Here is a 19,524-nt window from a genome sequence, read left to right on the forward strand (position 1 = left end):
ACCTTCCTGGGGGCCTCCCCACTTGTGTCCCCCACATGCCCTGGCCGAGTGCCTCCCTCATGCCAGTCACATGGTTTGGAGGTTTAATTAAAATGGAATGGGCCCCTCCCCTTCAAATCCCCTTGCTCTGGGCCTCCTGCCAAGCAGGGCCAACCCTGGCACTTTCTCTGCCAATGTGGTTAACCTGGAAAATGGGCGGCAGTAAATATTTGTTGAGCGACTAAATGTAGACAAGACTGTAAAGACTCCATTTCTCCTGTTAAAACCCTGCTCACACCTTCTGGTTATGTTTTAACTGATAAACTCGGTGCGAGATGTGCTCTTGGCCTGTCCCCGTGGGGCTGTCTCCTCCCGGGCAGGCTGGCCCACCAGGCTGCTGCCCCCTTACCGTGTGGTGGAGCGTGAGCTGGAAGAGGTTGGGGGACAGGATGGCAGGCGCAAAGAACCTCAGGAAAACGAAGCTGCTCACGGCCGTGTACCGCACGTCTGGGTCGTCTGTGGCCGGGACACAGAAAGCAGTTCTGTGGGCTGGGAGCCTACGACCTAGACCCTGGGGCCTCCCGGAGGCCCAGCCGGCCCCTGGCCGCTCTCCTATTTGCTCTTTACTCACATGTGAGGTGGGGGTGTCTGATTTTAACTTTTATTTACTTCCATCTTACTCCAAAGAGGACTCCCAGACACCAGGTGCTCCTCAGCGCAAAAGGAGCCTGCGACCCTGAAGGCAGGGGTCTGACCTTTAACCGTGGCCCTCACTTTCCCACTGAAACGCATGGAGGTGCCAAGCTCCCACTGGCTTCCCACATGGCCCAGGACACCCCTGAGCTGATGCACAGGCTCTCAGGGATGGGCGGGGCAGGTGGCCATGGCACCTGCGGGATGGGCCAGGTCCACCACAGTTGGCCTGATGCCTCCCCAGGCAGGGCACCTGGTGCCTCCTGAGGAATCAGCATAACTAGGGAGAGGGTTCATCCCTGGGACCCCTCCTGCCCTAGTTCCTCAAAGAGTTCATCCTGTCTTTCCCAAAAATGGAGCAAGGCAGCGTCAGATGCCCAGGCACTGAGCAGGCACCACCAGGAAACTGCAGGTGAATGGGGGGCACGGCTGCTCTGCCGGCTGAGTTAGTGCCACGTCCTACATAAGCCCCAAGACAGCTTGGTCGTCCCTCTTGGGTCGGGGGCCCTCCGGAAGTGTCGTGCAGAGGCACAGAGATGGGAGGTGCTGTGTGGGCTCCATGCCAACACCTGAGAGTGGGCCAGCAGCTGCGGTAGAACCACCCCTACAGAGCCCTAAAGCTCCTCTGTTTTGAGGTGAACAGCAGAGGGAGGGACTGTATGAGAGCGTCCACGGACGGCTCACCTTGGAAGCGCTTGGCAGCCGCCTCTCGGAGGGAAAAGAAAATGTCACACATGACGGTGGGGCAGCTCACCCCAGACTTGGTGATGGCACTGAAGATGTGGTCCACATACTGCCGCAGGTTCTCCTGCAATGGGAGGCAGAGGGCATCCCAGCAGTGCCCATCTGGACTGGCTCTCTCCTAGGGCTGCCCCGCTGGCTGTGTGGTGCACACAACACCCGGGGAGGGAACAGGACCCCAGGTTTGCTCAGGGCAGCCAGGGAGAGCACGGACAGGTGTCTGCTGGAGACACCGCTCCCAGAAGGTGTACTGAGGGTCTATAATCCAGACGTGCAAACAGGGTGGAGCTGTGGGCTGTGGGGAAGCCATGTGGCATCCCCCTCCATCCCTGCTCTCTTTAACAGGTAAAATTCACCAGGTTGTGGCCCCGAGGGTGAGAACCCTGTCTCCATTCCTACAGGCCTGACGGAGACCGAGCATGATGTAGATGAAGAAATCACAGGGGAGACTAAGACATGAGGGTGACGTGTCCAGCGGGGGTGTCTGCTGCTTTGATTGACAGGACACAGCCCTGGAGCAGCCTGAGGTGGCCCAGGTGCAGGAAGACCAGTGGGGAGACTGGTCAGGCTGCTGGGGTTGCTGGTTACCCCCGGGAGAAGGGAAGGAGCTGGAGCCGAGTGCGGAGGCCACAAAGGCATGCTTGCCAGTGGCTTGGTGGGGGGACCACGGAGCCACACCTGCCAGCAGGGGGGAGTCAAGGGCAAAGAAATATGATGGCGAGTCCTTGCCAAGCTGCTCACTTGCCACTGGCTGGAACAGTCCCCCCCCACCTCCCGCCCTGGTGGTCCCCACCCTGCCCTGAATCTTAGTGACATGAAACATTTGAGGAGGCTGTGCCGAAAGCTGTCAGGGCAGGCGCTGGCCCCGGAGCACACTAAGGAATGCCTTACCATGTTGTTTTCGAGGTTTTCTCCGTCTCTTAACCTCACGGGGTCGATCTCGCAGGGCTTGTGGCTCTGGCATATCTGGAGGGAGTGTTGAGGATGAGGAGGGAGTGAGGGACGGGCCAGGGTCAGCGGGGCGGCCCAGAACTGGCATGGGCCTCGTTCAGAAGAGAGCTGCTGGGCAAGCCCACCAGCCCCAGAGGGAGCCCAGGGCACCGGTGAGGACTCCGGCAGCCTGGGGGCCTCCACCAGCGAGCCACGCAAGCCATGTTTCTCCAGAACGTTTACTCCAAACTGTGCTGGGATCTGGCAATCAGCAAACCAGGATGATGCCACTGCAGGTTTCCTGATGTTGCCAAGGGCCCATTTCTCATGAAATGGTTTGGGGAGACACTGCCTGCCAGGCGCCCCACATGGCATCAGGTAAGAAGTGCTGGGTTGCCTGGAAAGAATGGTGTGGCCTTCCACTGTGTCACCAGACAGAACGCGGCTGTTTGTCTGGGCTACACGGAGCTGTGGGCACACCTCGGCCTCAGGAACCCGGGGAGACCCGGTGCTTGGGGAAAGGCTGGGCTGCCAAGAACCGGTTTAGTCCTCGTGTCCTCTCTCTTTGGCAGAACGATGTATCTTTTAGGTTTTAATCTGAGAACGTGAGGACAATTCTGGAGTATCCACGGAGAGTCCCCCCAGGGAGCTGGAAAGAAGCTGACAGTAGGCGACAGCCCCTCACTGGGAACTGGGGGTCCGCACCATGCACGACCCTCTTCCAGGCGGGCATGCTGGCTCCTGGATGACCCTTCGTCCCCACAGAACTGCACTGGGGTCCGAGAAGGACCCCGGCTCACCTCCTCTATGCTGGGCTTCAGAGTGACATGCAGGTAGTGCATCCCTGCCAGCTTCATCGTCTCGTCAATGCACTTGGATGTCAACGAGTTTCCTCGAAAAATAGTGTTCGGGTCCCTGGAAAACAGCACCGGGAGGCTGTCACCTCCTCCTAAGTCGGCCAGGCCGGTTCTGGAGCTCACACGGCCCCAGTCGGCCTACCCTGATCAGCCGCTTTTAGATTTTTAGGTGCAGGAGGGCAGCCTGGTTTTCTGCTGCTGGGGCCCTGTCACAATCACCCTGCCCACAGGCGGCGGCATTTCAGCAGAGCGGCGCCAGGGCCACGCCGGCTGCCCGCCCAGAGCAAGCGGAGCCACTCTCGCCTGCACTTTTCGAGACTCGTCGAGAAATTAGCGCCTCTAAGGACCCTCACGGGTCGCACAGACGGGGCCGGAGCGCAGAGGGACGGGCGTGCTTTGTCCCCGGCTCCGCCAGGGTGCGCTCCTGATGGCTGTCGCGGGAGCGGCAGGCTGCGGGGCCAGGGGGCGCAGACGCAGGGGCCGTGGAGCCGCAGGGAGCGCGGGGCACGCCGGGCACTCACTGGGTCCTCCGGACCTCGGCGTTGGCGATGGCGCTGATGAAGGGCACCACCCTGCCGTGCTGGAGGAAGAGCCGTACCAGCGGGACCGCCGCCTCCTGCTTCTCCCGGCAAACCTCGCCCAGGATGTGGGCTGCGGACGCTGAGACGGGCTGCGACAGACCGGGGTGATGCGGGACGGCCTGAGACCCCGTCCCCCACCAGCTGGCCGCCCCCAGGGGCCCCAGGCCCACCCGGTTCTGTGGTTGCCTCCCACCACGACGAACATAGCTTTTCGGTAAAGCAGAAAACATGCATGTCGTGAAAACCCACATTAAAACCTCCAATTTGCACACGTGCTGTGGGTGCCTCCTCACCAGGCTGCCCCTTCTCCACCCCCCAAATCCAGTCGTCGGAGGTGAGCGGGGAACCATGACCCTAGGGTCACAAACCAATTAGCCACAGGCCGTGCCAGGCTGCAGACCAGCTCTGACTGCAAGCTTGGGGGCTGGGCATCCTCCCCACCACCACCCCCCACCCCCCGCAAAGGGAGACGCAGCTATTCCCGAGAACAAAACAGGCCGGAGACGCAGGGATGCAGGTGGGCGGGGCAAGGTAGGAACTGGGGGTGACGTAGACAGGGGCGGGGCCGAGCGGGTGGGCTGGGCAGGTGGGGGCGGGGCCAGGCGGGGCCGTCCATCCCAGGGAGTGCAGGGGGCCCCCGGCGGGACCGCGGGCACGGTACCTCCACGTCTGCAGACCTCAGCAGCAGGTCACGCAGTGGGCTGTAGTAGTCGGAGGAGAAGACGTGGTCTTCCGTGTAAACCACGTTCAGCCGCAGGGACCCCAAGTCCCCCGGCTTCAGGCTCCTACTGCCATTGTCTCTGGGCTGAAGGAAGTACCTGTTCGCAGGACACGCAGAGAGGGCGGGTGAGGAGGCAGCAGCCTCAGGCTGGTCCTCCTGCGGGGGCTCTCAGCGTCGGGGTCTGTGGAGGCGGCGGCCCGCCTGCAGGTGGGGGCAGACGCAGTCAGGGAAGGCAGGGCGGCTGGGAGGCATGAGGTGGCGGCACCGCGGCAGCGAGGGGAAACTGCAGCAGCCCGTGGGGACTAATGCCGGGCAACGCCAGCAAAGGGCAGTATCCTGGTAGCGTGTGGGGCAGCTCTGGCCACGAGAGGTGGTGAGCCGTGCTAGAAGGCACCAGAACCAGGTACACAGTCACTTCGGCTGCCACCCTTTGCTCTGGGTCCTTCCCAGCATGGCCATGCAGGGGCCGTCTGCTCTGGGTTACTGGCCAGGCAGTTTGGGAACCCATGTGGACAGCACTTGTGTCTGGTCGAGGGGCTTTCTGGGGGGCTTCCATCTGGCTGCCAGGCCAGTGTCACATCCTAGTCACAAGGCCAGGGCCTGCTCAGCTCAGCAGTGACTCCAGCAGGAACTACAGCCCAGCAGGAACTGGGCTGGCGCTGTCTTCATGAGATTAAAGACAGAGTCCCCTGTTGATGGGCACTGCCTTCAGGCCCGGGCACGGTGACCCCAGACACGTGGGGCTCTTGGTGTGCGGCATGGGACGCCCCACCCCCACAGCATGTCTGTCCTAGGAGATGTGGGGCCAGGGCCAGAGGCCCCCTCATGGTGCTATTCCCTGTGGTCAGTGTGATTTACGTCCTGACCCCAGCTCCACGTGAGGGCGCCTCCTTATCCCCAGGAAACAAGAAGGCAGGTGATGAAACCTTGGTCTCCGAGGAATGTGAGCAACGAGACCCTCCAGTTTAGTTGTGTAGATTTACTGGGAGGTTTGCCTGAAACTCACACCCTTGCACACCTTATCAGGTGAAACTTCTGATGACAGGCCAAGGCCATGGGTACCCACCACAGGCAGAGCCTGGCATGGTGATGTTCTCAGGTGTGCCAGCGTCTACCCTGCAGTCATCAGGCCCCAAAAGATGTTCTCAGAGTTGCAAGGCCTTCGTGCAGGTGCCATTCTGTTTGAAAGCTCTTAGCTGCCACTTGGCATGATACCCCAAATCCATCCCCATGCCCGAGCCAGGTAGGGCTCTGTGCAAAATGAGGGCAGGTGGTGAGGTGGGGGCTGATGGTGCCTCATGCCATCTGCTGAGATGCAGCTCTGTCTCCTCGTGACTTGTCTGAGCCACCCACCCAGCGGCTCGCCGACACGGCAGGTGCTTGGCCGCCTTACCACGCTTCATGGGAGCTAGATGTCCGCAGCACTTTCAGCGGGATCCTTAGTTCCCCCAGAAACTCATCTCCAAATTTCAAGTTACTGGCATTCCAGAGATCAACTCTGAAAAACAACAGGTGGGCAGATATTATAGGATGACCCAGGGAGGGCAGAGGCCTTCCCCAGGAGGGCTGGAGCAGGGTGGAGCCTTCAGTCCCTCTGGGTCAGTCCCCCGGAGATCTGCACCGAGCACACTTAAAATGTGAGGTCAAAGCAGGACATGACTTCAATGGAGACGCATGCCTCCCTGACATCAGGGGCAGGGGAGGCGGTGAGGCAGATCCTGCGCCCCGTGTTGGGGTGAGAGGCCCCTGCTGTGCCTACAGCTTGCTCCGTGTCCCCTCATCTGCAGGGATCAAGTGAAGCAGGACCTACTACCCCAGAGGGGGGAGTGTCCCAGACATGAGGAGCCCCCAGCGGGCCACCTTGGGCTTCAGGCCCAACAGAGTGGAGGGGATGAAGGGAGCCTTTTTCTGCCAGGCCACTGCAGGGAATGGTGCCAATTTAGCCAGGGAGCTCCTTCCTTCCATCACCTAACAGTACACCTGGAAAGAAAACCTGGGTGTTTTGACCCAACTACTCCCACAGCACCTGGCACCCAGCACCTGGGCCCCAGTGTGAATCGTGACCGAGGAGCTGACCTCCCAACAGGGAAGGAGAGGCGGTGCTTGGTCCACGGCTGCATGAGTCACTGACACACTTGTGAATGTGCACGCCCACCCCCCTGGAGTCAGGTCACTCAGCAACCCTTTCTCCCAGGTGGAATGCTCAGTGTCCCCTATGATTTGGGGCCATGGCGACTGCTCGGGCACGACAGCCAGAGGGATGGATGGGGTGGAGGTCCCCGTGCTAATGAGGACCATCGCGTGCACCCAGGGTGAATCCCTGAACCAGAGGTTACTCCAGGAGCTGACAGTCTATGCCCAGTTCTCACCACACTTGGTGGTCGGGGGAAAATTCTAGAAGATGCACCACCCTCATGAGTCCAAGCAGGAACAGTGGACACTCTGCAGGTAAAGTGTGTTCCGCGGGAATGTGTGCACGTGAGGGACACGAAAGGGAGCAACGTTCCGTGGCACGGCACTTTAGGAATAAAGAAGAGGAATCCTTCTCTGCCGGGTGCCAGCATAAGCCCTACGACAAGACTCGCCCTGCATCTCTGCTTTCTAATAAAACATTCTTGGTTTGTATGCATTAAAAACACTTGAGTTCACAGCCTTGTTTTCCATAAACACTCCTTCCTCTGAAAAGAGGAGGAAGCTGAGAGTTTGAGGTGCCAGCAGCGGGAGGGGACGCTTCCTCTCCCCCAGGGCTGCTCGCCTGGGGAGGCGTTGCAGGCCAGCGGGGCTGCCGGATAGGGAGTTGGTGGGAAGAAGACCCCCAGTGGCTCCTGAGAGGGTGCCAGGGAACCTCAGCGACACCATCTAGGGGGCTTCATGAAGGCATCCTGTGGCAGCGGCCGGCGCAGGGTGCGGAGAGGCTGTCTGGAGGGCGGAGCCTCACGCATGCCAAGAAGCACAAAGCCTGAGACCCTCACCTCTTAGAGGGCACTGCGAAGTGAACTAAACCAAGTTTGCCCCTTGGGTGACCACCACCCACATAACTGGGAAGCTTCAACCACAAACTCCAACATTCTGGTATTAAGTTACCGAGAAAATTCAAATTTCTTTCCACCCATTCCCCTTTTAAATAAAACAAAAACAAGCGGCTGCCAGGCAGGCATCTTGAAACCCCTATTCTCACCGGATTTCAAGTTTGTCCACGTCCTCCTCCTCGAAGTCAAAGTGGGACTTGCGGCTGTAGCTGCAGGGTCTGGTCACCTGGTCACAGACGGAGGGACAGAGGGTCAGACCTCGCACTGCCCCCCAAACACCCACCTTGTTCTGTCTGGACCCTATGTCCCCACTCACCATGGAAGAACAGAGGCAAGAATCCAGGAACATGCCTCAAGGCCAGCCTCCCGCAGGCGGGGGTATGAGGCTGGGCCTGGTACTTTTCAGTTACTGCCTGAAACCCTCCCTATTCCCTGGGCACCCTGTCCCAGGGACCCCCTCCTCAGTGCCATAGTCCAACACCTCCCCCTTTGCTCCCTTGTGTGCCAGATCCACCCATTGCATCACCTCCACCTGTCAGGAGTCTGTCCCTGTGCCTCGCAAGAGGGGTCCCGGCCAGTCACACCCAGCATGGCCCTGGCCTCATCCACCTTTGGCTGAAGATTTTGGTGGCCACCCTTTCTCACCTAGCACATGGGGTTCTTTCTACAACCTGCACCCGTGCCCCAGCTTACCACTGGGTCTCTGCCTCCCTCATGCCCATGTGGGGAAACTAGAAGGTATCTCTGAAGTGCCACCTCCTCCAGGAGGCCCTTCAGTGCCTCCACTGCCTGGTGCTGTGACGAGGTCACTGCATCTGGCTTCCAGCATGATGGCCACAGAGCCTGATGTGTTTTCTCCTCTGTCTTATTCCCACCTGTCATCTAACACATCTATCAGAGTGGAGGTGGCTCTTACAGGACTTTAAGTAACTTCATTTATATTTAAGAGTGTTTAGGTAAGTCTAGCTGTTACCCTGGAAGAAAAGGTTCTGTTCAAACTCCTGTCAGAAGCTGCTGGCCAGCCCCTAGCCCAGCACACGGACTGCACGCTCCCCAGCTGGGGGGTTTTCACTGCTGTGCAGACTGGGCCTCAAGATCAAAGGACCTTTACCCTAAACAGGAGCTTGTTCCCAGCCATAGGCCCGAGGCCACAGTGAAGCAGACACCCTAGAGCCCACCTTGGTGCTGAGTGCCCGGCCCGGCCTCCCTGAGGCCTGCAGGTCATGATCCTGACTGGTGTACACTGCATGCATCTGGCATCACCAAACTTGTCTGGTGAAATGGAAGTGTGTGAAACTGGAGACAGGCATGCGCCTGGTGTGGGTGAGGCCACACAGCCGTGGCTCTACCAAGCCACAAAGGAAACAGGTCTGGAAAGTGAGTATCTAAGCCAGAGGCAGTCCTGTGCACAAGTACTACTAAAAACGTCTGTGTGCGCCTGCTCCTGGGGGAGCAAATCCTGGAGGCTAGGGGGACTACACTGGCTTCCTGCCTCATCTTGAGCAGCTTAAAAACCACTTTCTTCACTTGGAAATAAAGCAACACATCCATCCGGCAACAGAGGCTCATCTGCGCTCTCCATGCCTCTAACCACCCCCAACACCCCTCCTCCCTGACGCGGGCAGGGGCTTCCAGATGCTGGGGGAAGGGCCTGGGCTTCTGCACAGGAGCCCTCTGCTCCAACCCCATTTTCCCAAACCTGTGCTTCCTCCCCAGATGAACTCTGCAGCCTCCAGATGACGCCCAGCTCCTCGCACTGCAGGCTAGCCCCCGACCATGAGGTGTCACCACCCTAGGGAGCTTGCTGTGCCCCAGAGAGGACTTCTGGCTGCATCTCTTTCCCAAAACCCCTTAGTCATGGGACAAGGGCGACAGGGCACCTTCGTGCGCTCTCCTGCTAGGCAGCAAGCCATGAGGATGGTGGAGGCCTCGCTGATTGTACGTCTCAAGGCCAGGTGCACATGAAGCACGCAGGCCCCCTTGGGACAGAAGGACACCTGCCTGAACACAGGACTCAGGGGCTGCCACAAAACTCAACCAGCCATGCTGGCTTCTGCTCTGCCCTGTCCTGGGGCCCATAGCTTCCATCTCACTAATTCCGGTGGCTCACATTCTGAGGCAGCCAGGGCTCTCCATCCAAATGCACTTCATCTTTTGCTTCAAAACCCTCACTAGCTTCACAGCTCAGGAAAGACTGGGAGGGGAAGGCAAAAAAAAAAAAAAAACCCCAAAACTCAAGAATAAACAAAACCCCCAAAGTCCTGGTAATTTGTACGAAGTATTAACTCCTCAGCATTCAGCGTAACACTGGGCCCATTCCGGAAGCTACCCAGCCCCTTCTTTCCAGGGAGAGAAGGGAGGCACCCAGGACGAAACCCCGCAGGCTGGGGTCAGGCGGAGAGTCACTCGGAGAGCCCCTGAGGAAGCCAGGGGCCTTCAAATCTGCACTTTTTGCCAAATGTTCTCAGGTTTGGGGTTTCAACTTGACGCCCATGAATACCGACCTCAAAGTAGAACACCTCGTCGAACTGAGGGTTGTTAGTCCTCCTCCTCACCTTCGTCTTCTTTGCTTCCGACCTGTGGCCAAGGAGGGAGGGTCAGCATCAACGCTGGTGCCTGCTCTCTCGGCCTTAAGACTGAGCTACGAAACGCATAGCGCCTGATGGTCGTCACTGTCCCCTGCGTGGCCCCACCCCAGGTGGCAGATCAGGAACCTTACTGAGTCCAAAATACCCAAAGTGAAGGACAGAGATGTTCTTTCTGGCAAAGCCACTTTAGGGCAGTAAAAGAAAGAAAAGCAAGAGAAAACTGTTCACACCCTGCCTCGCCACACATCCTGCCCCCTCTGGCCATGTCCTCACCACATATCCTGTGACGACCACTTGCCTGTATGGACCTGCTAGTGTCACGGTGGCATAAGGGTCACACTGCCCATTCACAATGGGGAGGCCTTGGCACTCGAGGATGCTGAGGAGAGAAGTGGGGAGCAGTCAGGAGCAGGGACAAGGGGCCATGGGCAGTCTTTCAAGCCCATGCTGGAGTCCTAGAGGGCAGCTGTCTTAACTGCCTGGGCCGAAGCCGTGAGTTCTGGCTCAGCACCAGCTGCCAGCCGCCAGAGCCCCCACCTGTCAGCAGTAAGGGACGCACTGACTCACACCCATCAATGCACTGGGGCAGGAGAGACTGTGTCACATCAGGGAACCAGCCCGGCTGAGGACACAACACCCCACGAGACTCAGGTTCCTATCCCTGACGGCTTAGGAGTAGTGCCCTGCTAAGTTCCCATTACGATGGGCAAACTGTGGCCCAGGCAAGTCGGGGGGTTGCACGGTGCTGCTGGCACCTCCACCCACCTCCAGCCCTGGCCCTAAGCAAGCTGGGCAGCTCTGGAAGGTCCAGGCCTGTGACCCGGCTCCTGGTGCCCTTTAGCTTCTGGAATGTGGTCAGTTCGCTCTGATGCCGCTCTCACCAGTCCCCACCACCTCTGCACCCTGGGGCGGGTCTGTCGGCTGCCCCTCCCCCAGGGCGCAGTCACCAGCTTCTGGCTTTGGGGCAGATGCTGGGTGGAGTGAATTTTGTGGTGCTGGTTCCATATTCTGTTGTCGTCTGCAGGCCCTGCTGGGTGGCTTGGCTGATGATGTGGAGGCACCAGCACAGCAGCCATATCTAAGGACAGTCTGGCCAGCTGCTCGGGCAGCCAGCCTCCCGGGGCTGCTGTGTGTCCCATGGTGATATGGCTCCCCAGGGGTGGTGCAGATTCTGGTAGCCAAGCCCCTCGGAAGCCTCTTCATCCCACGGTGCCCCTGCTCAGCCTGACCTGGGCCCCTCACCCTGGACACTCACACAGGCTGCTGGGCGCTGTGAAGACCCTCCTCGCCAGAACATGCGCCCACAGGGGCCTCAGACCCCAGGACCGCTGGCCCTCCTTGCCCCATGTCACCAGCATGCTTCCAGGCCAACACTGTGTCCACAGCGGCGCACCTGGGCTTGCCCTTATTTGGGTGTCCCAGCTGAGCCGCCCAACACCTGACAGTCACCCAGCATCCAGCTCTCAGCTGCTTGTAGTGGGAGGGGTTGTTCCCGCCATCCACGTGGCCAGAGGCAGAGGCCTAGAGCCCGAAGTCACTTCCCTCAAGTGTCTCAGAGCGTTTCCTCCGTGTGGCAGGAGGCCAGAAGGCAGCAGGTCCCTCATTCCTGTGGGCACAGGCGGCTGGGGCTGCCCCACAGGAACACTGCCGTCTGGGGGGCACCCGCCTCCTTCGTGCCTCCCATCCTGCATGCTGGGGTTCTGTAAATTTCTTCTCGCTCCATTTCTCTACCGTTTTCTTATGAACTCTGGTGCGATGTGGTTGGCCTTGTGGACTGACCCTTTATTCTTTAGCTGGTACTCTCTTTTTACTCTACTTTCTGGAATCTTCTGTCTCTCTCCCAGATTAATAATGTGGCCTGATGGCTTCTCCCTCCCTCCAGTAACTCATCAATGCATAAATGCTTGTTGGGCTCTAGTCACATTTCTGGGACACTCCAGGAGCCTGAGCAAGACAGAAACTTCTGAGAAGCTCAGCTCTGTCGGTCGGGGCAGTGAACCATCCCCGGGCTGTTCCCACATCCGTGTGGCCAGAGGCACACATTAATGCAAACACATTTTTACCCCATTCACAGTTGATCAGGAAGAAGTCAGAGAGTCATATTTGGGGTCCTCAGAGAGAATGGTCAGCTCCTTTGCTAAGCATCTCACAGGAAGCAATTGGTTCCGTGTCTCTCATCTGCCAGACGTGGGGGGCCACACTTGAAGCATGTGACTGTAACCTTCACACTTTCTCCAAAAAGACCAGCTTGAGAAATGCTGTTTTCTAACTAGTGACTTTAGTCACACAAAGACACCTGGGAGAAAAGAAAAGTCCACTCTCCCTTTATGCACATGCACAAGCTGGAGTAAACGGCAGCCCTCCCACGGCACCGTGGCACTAGCATCCCATGGCACTGGGTGAGAGAGGCACGGCCGGGCCTGGGGGCACGCATGGATTCCTGGAGCACGCAGGGCCACGGTCCATTTCACTTGGAAGGTGTGCCCACACGAGCACATCTCGGCCTGCTCTGTGCAAAACAGACCCATAGACGCAAGGGGCTCACAGGGAAATCGGGCACACCTTTGTCCTGAAAGGATGCCTTGATGCAGACACAGTGACCAGTCCACTTACCAGGAATCTAACTGCCAGAAGTACACTGTTTTGTATGTATTTTAACATTTACATAAATGGCTTTGATATTCAACCTGGCCTAAAAAAGGGGTTGTGCTTCACAGTGGGTGACAGCCTACAGCCGCGGCCTCCTGCTTCCGCGGTCCTCCCTGCAGATGCGGGCAAGGCTGGTGCATCCACTCCCCGCCCTGCCGAGAGCAAGTGCAGGCAGCCTGCTGGGCCTCAGGGGCAGCCTGCGGGTGCTGCAATGCTCTGGCCGCCTCACAGAGTGCCGTCTGCAGTCGCAGCGGGGGGCACCCGGGCTCACCCAACTTCAGAAGGTTTCCCAACCCAGAAAAGCCACAGATTGATGCCCCTCTGCTGATTTTCTTTTCCATATTCCCCTAATACTGGAAAATAAGGTCTTTACTGGGTTTGTGATGTCGCCAGAAGCCTGACAAGAGGTCATTTCCCTCTTGGCTGCCCCTCAAGGTAGAGTGGCTGCCACCTTTCCTGGCCATTGGCATTGAGTCTGGCCACCACGTCTGCCCTCACCCCCCCATCCTCCCACTCTCCCACTGCCAGTCAAGAGGATGGCTCAACACAGGCTGGTAAGGTTGTGCACAGGTCTGCTATCTGCTTGTGAGGTGACAGAGCTGGGATGTAGAACAGAAGAAGCCTGCAGACAAAGCAGGCGGCACGGGTGGGCAAGGCGGCCATGTCCCCATTCTGTGCCCAGAAGTGGGGGGGCAGCTGCATCCCCCAGTCTGTGCCCATGGGCAGGAGGGTGGCTGCATCCCCTGTTGTGTCCCCCATTCTGCGCCCACAGGAGGTAACTCGGGATCCCGGGTCACATTCAGCAGTGACGGGTCACTTCCCATAGCAGCAAGCCCCCCGCCCCTGCAGACAGTCCACATCACAGGCAGGAGGCACTGGTGGCCACAGCGTCCATGGTCTGCACGCACAGTCCCCCTTTACTCCAATGTAGGGCAGTGCCAGTGTGTTTTCCACATGTCTCACCAGTACATGTGCCCCTGGAGGTTGGCATGTGCCTGGCATGGAGCAGGGGCTCCTTACACATTTCCAAATGATTGACCAAAAGACACTGTGTACATCTTTGTTGGAAATAAAGGGAAGCGTGAGATGAGACCCTGAGTCCAAGCTTGAGGCCAGGCGTACAGGCAGCTGTGCCAGGCAGGGACTGGCAGCTGCCAAGCCCCCATGCAGATGAGGAAGTCAGGCCTTGCCTGCCTCTCAGGCGTCCAGGTCAGCAGCTGAGACGTAAGCAGGGAAAGCAAGGCAGAGAGCAGCAAGGGTCAGGAGAAGCAGGCGGGCAGGGGAGGGCGAGGCCTCTCGAGCACACCTGGGGGCCTCCGCAGACCCGAGAGGACATGGAGCAGACAGGCAGGCCTGGGGAGAGCCTCCTGCTGTGACTCATTCTGTGAACAACTGCTGCTCTTAGGCCCCCGGCTAGCAGCCTCCACTCGCCGATCCAGGCAGGTGAGGGGAGGTGCGTCTGTCCTGTGCCGGGATAACCCTGTCACCAGGGAGGGTGGAGGAGGGCACGGGCTCCAGGGCTGGGCCATGGGGTGTACAACTTCGGGGAAGGACTTTCAAGGACTCAGGGCAGGTGGATGAGGCCTCACCTCCATCTTCAGGCAAGCAGGGGTGGGTGGGCCCAGCAGCTGGGGGTGAGCTGGGGTGGAGAGAGGTGAGCCCTGAGAAGGGCTCAGCCCTGCCTGGGGCCCCACAGAGGCCATCAGGGCCAGGGGACGGGTGAGGGGAGCCCAGGAGGGCTCAGCGGCTGGGCGGGGAACCCACTGCAGTGGGCTGGGTGGCCCCGAAGATGTGTCCTTGTCCCAGTTCTGGAGCCTGTGAATTCCACCTGATTTGAAAAAGGGTCTTCCCAGACGCAATCAGGTTCAGGCTCTTGAGAGGAGGTCCTCCTGGGTTTAGGGTGGACCCAACCCAATGACAAGTGTCCTTACAGGAGGGACATTTCACAGACAGGATGGGCCATGTGAAGGTAAGGCAGAGGGTGAAGGGACATGGCCACGAGCCCCAGAAGGTGGGAGAGAAAGGCAGGGAGCCTCCAGAGGGAGGCAGCCCAGCTGGACTGCAGACTTCTGCCCCCAGGCTGTGAGAGCCCCAGTGACTGCACTGAGCCACCCAGACTGTGGCACTTTGCTGCAGTAGCTAGGAAGCCAACCTGCCCACAGTGAGGGGACAGCACGCATGGGGATGCCCCAGCCCCACCTCCTCCCAGCGTGTGGTGCAGGGTGAGTTCCAGAGCAGCTGGCAGAAGGGAGGGCATGAGGGGCTTCTCAGCAAGGAGGGGAGACTTACAGTGGGCTGGCCTCTGCCTGGCGGCCTCTCCTCATGGCACATCACCCCAGCTCTTAATTCATTTTGAGCCCATGATGCCACCAGGTGGCCCGCACCATGATACCCCCAGACACCAGGCCACAGGGGTAGCCCCCCGCACACACCATGTGGGTTCCTTTCCACATCCCAGGGAGATGCTACTACATTAATTTCACACATGGAAATGACACTCAGCGCAGGTCACAGCCGGCCCAGTGTCCACAGGTCAGATTTTGCTGACTCTGGACACCAGGGTGGGGGCCCAGGCCTTCTGCACCTGATCGAAGTTGGGGCGCCTGCTGTCTCCTGTTTAGTCCTGATTCAGAGCTAAATGTGTGGGAGTCTCAGGTGTGCAGAGACAGCTTAGCTCAAAGAAAGTTATGAAATATAAAAGCTACTGTGGCATTAGATTTGTAGCTACAAATGCCCACATTAAACTAGAAAAAAAGGTATCAAATCAAGAACCTAAACTTTTAAGAAAGCAGAAAAAGAGCAAAGTTGAGTCAGTGCAGGCAGGGAGGAAATGAATGCCGGGGCCGAGGGTGGAGGCGGCGAGACGGAGGCTATGAAGCAAGAGGAACATCAACGAGACTGAAGTGGGGCCTCTGAGAAGACCAAGTCCTTGGCCAGACCCATCAAGAAAAAGAGGGGACCCCAAGCTTAGGGGAGGCCTCTGGGAGAGGCAGCCTGGCAGCTTCACACAGCTCAGATGCAACCCTCAGACCTCACCCGGCAACTCAGAGGATCCGGAAACCACCTTCCCACCAGGCATCACTCACAATTGACAGAAACTGGGATCAATCCCCACCGTCAGTGCGTCACGCACTGATGGACCGACACAAGGTGTCCACCACACACAAGGCCATCGCTCGGCCATGGGAAGGGATGGAGCTCAGACATGTGCTGCATGGATGAGCCTGAAAAGAAGCTGGTCTGGTCCCCAGGGCACACGTGTGATGCCTGCACACGCAACGTCCACGACAGGCGCCCGCAGAGCAGGCGGTGGGTTTCCTTCTGGGGAAAGGAAAACAAAGACGGCCCTGCCACACGGGGCACTTTTAGTGAAAACAAAATCTGCAGGAGGCGAAGTGGGAGAGACAAGCCCCCAGCGGTGCAGACACTCCTGACTTCCCAGGGACAAGCCCTGCGGGACCCCAGGCTCTCTCCTGCACTGCACTGTGTGGGGGCCCCCTTCCCAGTGCTCTGCTAGTGTGTGCACACGTGTTCCTCGCATGCATGCAGGTGTACATGGGTATGCTGTATACTAGGGCGATCTGGAGGAGGGTGTTCCTGGTAAAGGCCAAGGCAGGGTGGACCCTCTGGGCACTACACAGGCGTCTGAGCAGGAAACGACAGGAGTCAAGGGGGCAGACCTCAGATGGTGCTGTCCGAGCAGACTGCGCTCCTGCATGGATCCGAGCTGGGTTAGAGGAGCAGCGTTGGCAAGACCCGGTCCAGACCCAGCGTCTGCTCAGACCCCAGACAGCCCATGCGGCCTGAGGCCATCAGGCCTCTGGGATTGGCTCAGGCTGCAGGAGGCCCTTCCTCCCTAGAAACAGCAGGATGCAGAGAAATCCCCCAGCTCCCACCCAAATGTTCTCTTCAAACCAAAGCTCCTAACAAGAGCAAAACCAGAAAACAGGTCACATGCACAGCCTGCTCACGTTTCATAGTAGAACCCAAGCCCTCAGCCTTCAGCCCAAGTCACCCCGAGGCCCACGTGCTGGCAGCAGGAGTCTGGGAATAGTGGGCGCTGCCCCTCAGGCAGGCACACCCATGCACGGTCTCAACTTCAGGTATTTGTGTTCCTAGAAACAACAGCCAAATGCAGGAGACACAGGACCACAGCTACACAGCTACAGCCCTGGTACGTCACACGTGGACCCAGCGTGGATGGATGTGGGGTGGGTGTGCCCGGAAGGTAAATCAAGGTGGAGCTTCCATGCCCAAAGCTGAGTGTCAGTCCAGGGTCCTGGGCCGGCAGCACTTGCTGGGGGGACCAGCAGGTGGGCCTCTCCACGCCTGTGATGTCACATCTCCTCCCAGGAGGGTCAGGAAGCCCCAGTTGACGAGGCCCACAGGCCTCAGTGGGAAGCACCCCAGAAGAGGACACCAGAGAGGCAGCGGGCCCCTCCCTCTGGCCCTACCCAGGCTGCTGCCCCCTGCATGGGCAGCTTTCTGGGGGCTGCCTTCTCTCCCAGGTGGGCCCTGGGTCCCGGGGCCTGACAGCAGGGACAGGTGCTCTGGCCAACGTTCTGAGAGGGGCAAGCCGGGTTCGCTGGCCAGCAGGGCAGCCCCAGTGCTGCATTCCAGTGACCTCCACCACACTGGGCTGGGGGCCAAACCCCTCATTGCCCAGACCAACCTCCTCCCCTACTGTCCAGGGGTACAGAGCCCCCCATGGAAACTCCACCAACTCCCTTCTCTCAGAGCGTCTGGGCGACAGGGCAGGTGTTGCCATTCCCTTGCCGCAGATGGAGGAGCAAGGCCCAGGGAGGCCCTCTGGCTCCTGACTCCCTGCTGCCCGCCCGCTCCTTCGTGCTGGACAAAGGGGCGAGTGGCTGATAAGGCTGGATTCCGTCCCAGCTCCTCCAAACCAGTAGTCACAGCATTTTAAGATCCCCTCACGAATCAAGGACAGCAGGAGCCTCTAAGGTTACATACTGCCCTTAATGCGAAAGACCAAGACTGGACACAGAGGGAGCCACCTCCAAACAGGGCGGTGTCCTGGCACGCCCACCAGTGAGCACACTCATTGGCCGGGGAGGTCCTGGGATTGGCTATCCCAGAAACCTGCTCTTTCCTGGAGCTGACAACGGACCAAGGATGAGCAGGTTCCCCCCATGACTCCCGACAGTTCCCACTAGCCGAGATGAGAAACCCAAGTTCCAATGGGCCCCAGGCAGGGCATCTCCAGGGTCCACTCAGCATTTGGGGGCTTGAGTGGGCAGGTGCAGGTGCTTACAGACTGCTGCCAAAGACAGGCCCCATCGATCTGGGAAAGTTTCCAAGGGAGCCCAGGACGGAGGGAAGCATGGGCACCCACCTGGCCAGGATGCCTGACTCCCACTGAAGTGAGGTCCCTCACGTCCTGCCCTGGATGTGGGCAACCCTGGGGATGGTGTGGACAGCAGAGATGGCAGGGACAGGTGGGAATGGGGGTAGACAGTGGGGATGGAATGGACGGCAGGGGCAGTGGGGATGGTGTGGACGGCGAGGACGGAGTGGACAGTGTGTATGGAGGGACAGTGGGGACAGAGTGGACAGTAGGAAGTGTGGATGGTGGGAACAGGGGGGATGGTGTGGACATCAGGGAGTGAGGATGGTGGGGACAGGGGGGATGGTGTGGATGGCGGGGATGGAGTGGACAGTGTGGATGGGGAGGTGGTGGGGACAGAGTAGACAGTGCGGGGTGCAGATGGTGGGGATGGTGCGCAGAGTAGACAGTGGGGACAGTGCATACAGTAGGGATGGAGAGATGGAGGGCTGTGATGTCGATGAGGAGGCTCCTCGTTGTCTCACCCGGTCTCCTCCGCAGGGGCGCCCCGGTAGTCATCCGGTCAGTAGTGTGGCCCCTGTACCAACTATCACTGCCCCTCCATCAGGCAGATGTGGGGCTCAACAAGGCTGCTCTTGGGACAGGGCTCCCTGCCCACATCCCCTGGGTTCACCCTCCTGGCTCCATTCTCTGCCCAGCCTGGTCCATTCTGTCTGCACCAACTCACACTTTTTTATTCTATGTGAGGCTTCTGTTAAGCAACCTTAAGTCCCCTCCGAACAAGGGATAAACCAATAAATAAGCAGTAATTCAGGCAGCTGTGCCCTCACCGCTGCAGCATCAGACAGCATAGCACAGCAACCACTTTAAGAAGAGTCGGGGTGATGGAGGGAAAAGCTTGATGCGCCATCTCCCGTGCGTGCCAGGCCCCGTTTCAGGTAACAGAGAACTCCCCTCCCCTTTACACTGTGCCCTATACGTGCTCCTACACCCTGTTCTCCTACATGTTCTTTGGGGACAGCCCTGCAGCCTGAACTGGCCAGAGGCTGTCTTCAGCCATCAGACGATGAATAACGGGGTTCAGGGAGCCTGTGGACCTTCCGCACATATGTGTCCACCAGGCACTTTGGAGTAGAAGGAGCTCTTGCTTCAGGGCTGCAGGTCTGAGATGAGGCTGTGCCATCAGCCCCAAACTGTTTCCTCATTTATGATCCCAGGGGCCAGACACCGACCTCTCAACTGAACGCTACTCTGAAAACTGGCTGTTTGCAAAAGACAACATACTACTGCATGGATGAGCTTCTGATTTATGAGGACGTTAAGAATGTGCCAGGACCTCTAAAAAGGATGGCATCTCAGGGAACTGCAAAGTCTGGGAATTCTGATTCGTTTGTTTGGAAACAACCCACCCACCCCTGGGGGCTGTGGGGACCAGCCGCATGGCCCGTGTC

At 58.9% G+C, this 19,524-nt stretch overlaps 1 protein-coding gene across 5 annotated transcripts in view; it reads right to left on the bottom strand.

Moving 5' to 3' along the window:
- RASA3 (RAS p21 protein activator 3) overlaps positions 1-19,524 on the bottom strand; it is a 106,242-nt gene that overhangs the window by 13,800 nt on the left and 72,918 nt on the right. For all 5 annotated transcript variants that reach the window (XM_036904823.2, XM_057494487.1, XM_036904824.2 and 2 more), the window contains 10 exons: positions 10,418-10,498; positions 10,036-10,108; positions 7,681-7,757; positions 5,896-6,000; positions 4,443-4,599; positions 3,722-3,870; positions 3,144-3,258; positions 2,305-2,379; positions 1,357-1,480; positions 389-495 (listed from right to left, as the gene is read on the bottom strand). In XM_036904823.2, the coding sequence (XP_036760718.1) occupies positions 389-495; positions 1,357-1,480; positions 2,305-2,379; positions 3,144-3,258; positions 3,722-3,870; positions 4,443-4,599; positions 5,896-6,000; positions 7,681-7,757; positions 10,036-10,108; positions 10,418-10,498 (1,063 nt within the window). The remainder of the gene's footprint in view (positions 1-388; positions 496-1,356; positions 1,481-2,304; positions 2,380-3,143; positions 3,259-3,721; positions 3,871-4,442; positions 4,600-5,895; positions 6,001-7,680; positions 7,758-10,035; positions 10,109-10,417; positions 10,499-19,524) is intronic.

This window comes from Manis pentadactyla, chromosome 17 (genome assembly GCF_030020395.1).
Source record: "Manis pentadactyla isolate mManPen7 chromosome 17, mManPen7.hap1, whole genome shotgun sequence".
Taxonomy (NCBI): Eukaryota; Metazoa; Chordata; class Mammalia; order Pholidota; family Manidae; genus Manis; species Manis pentadactyla.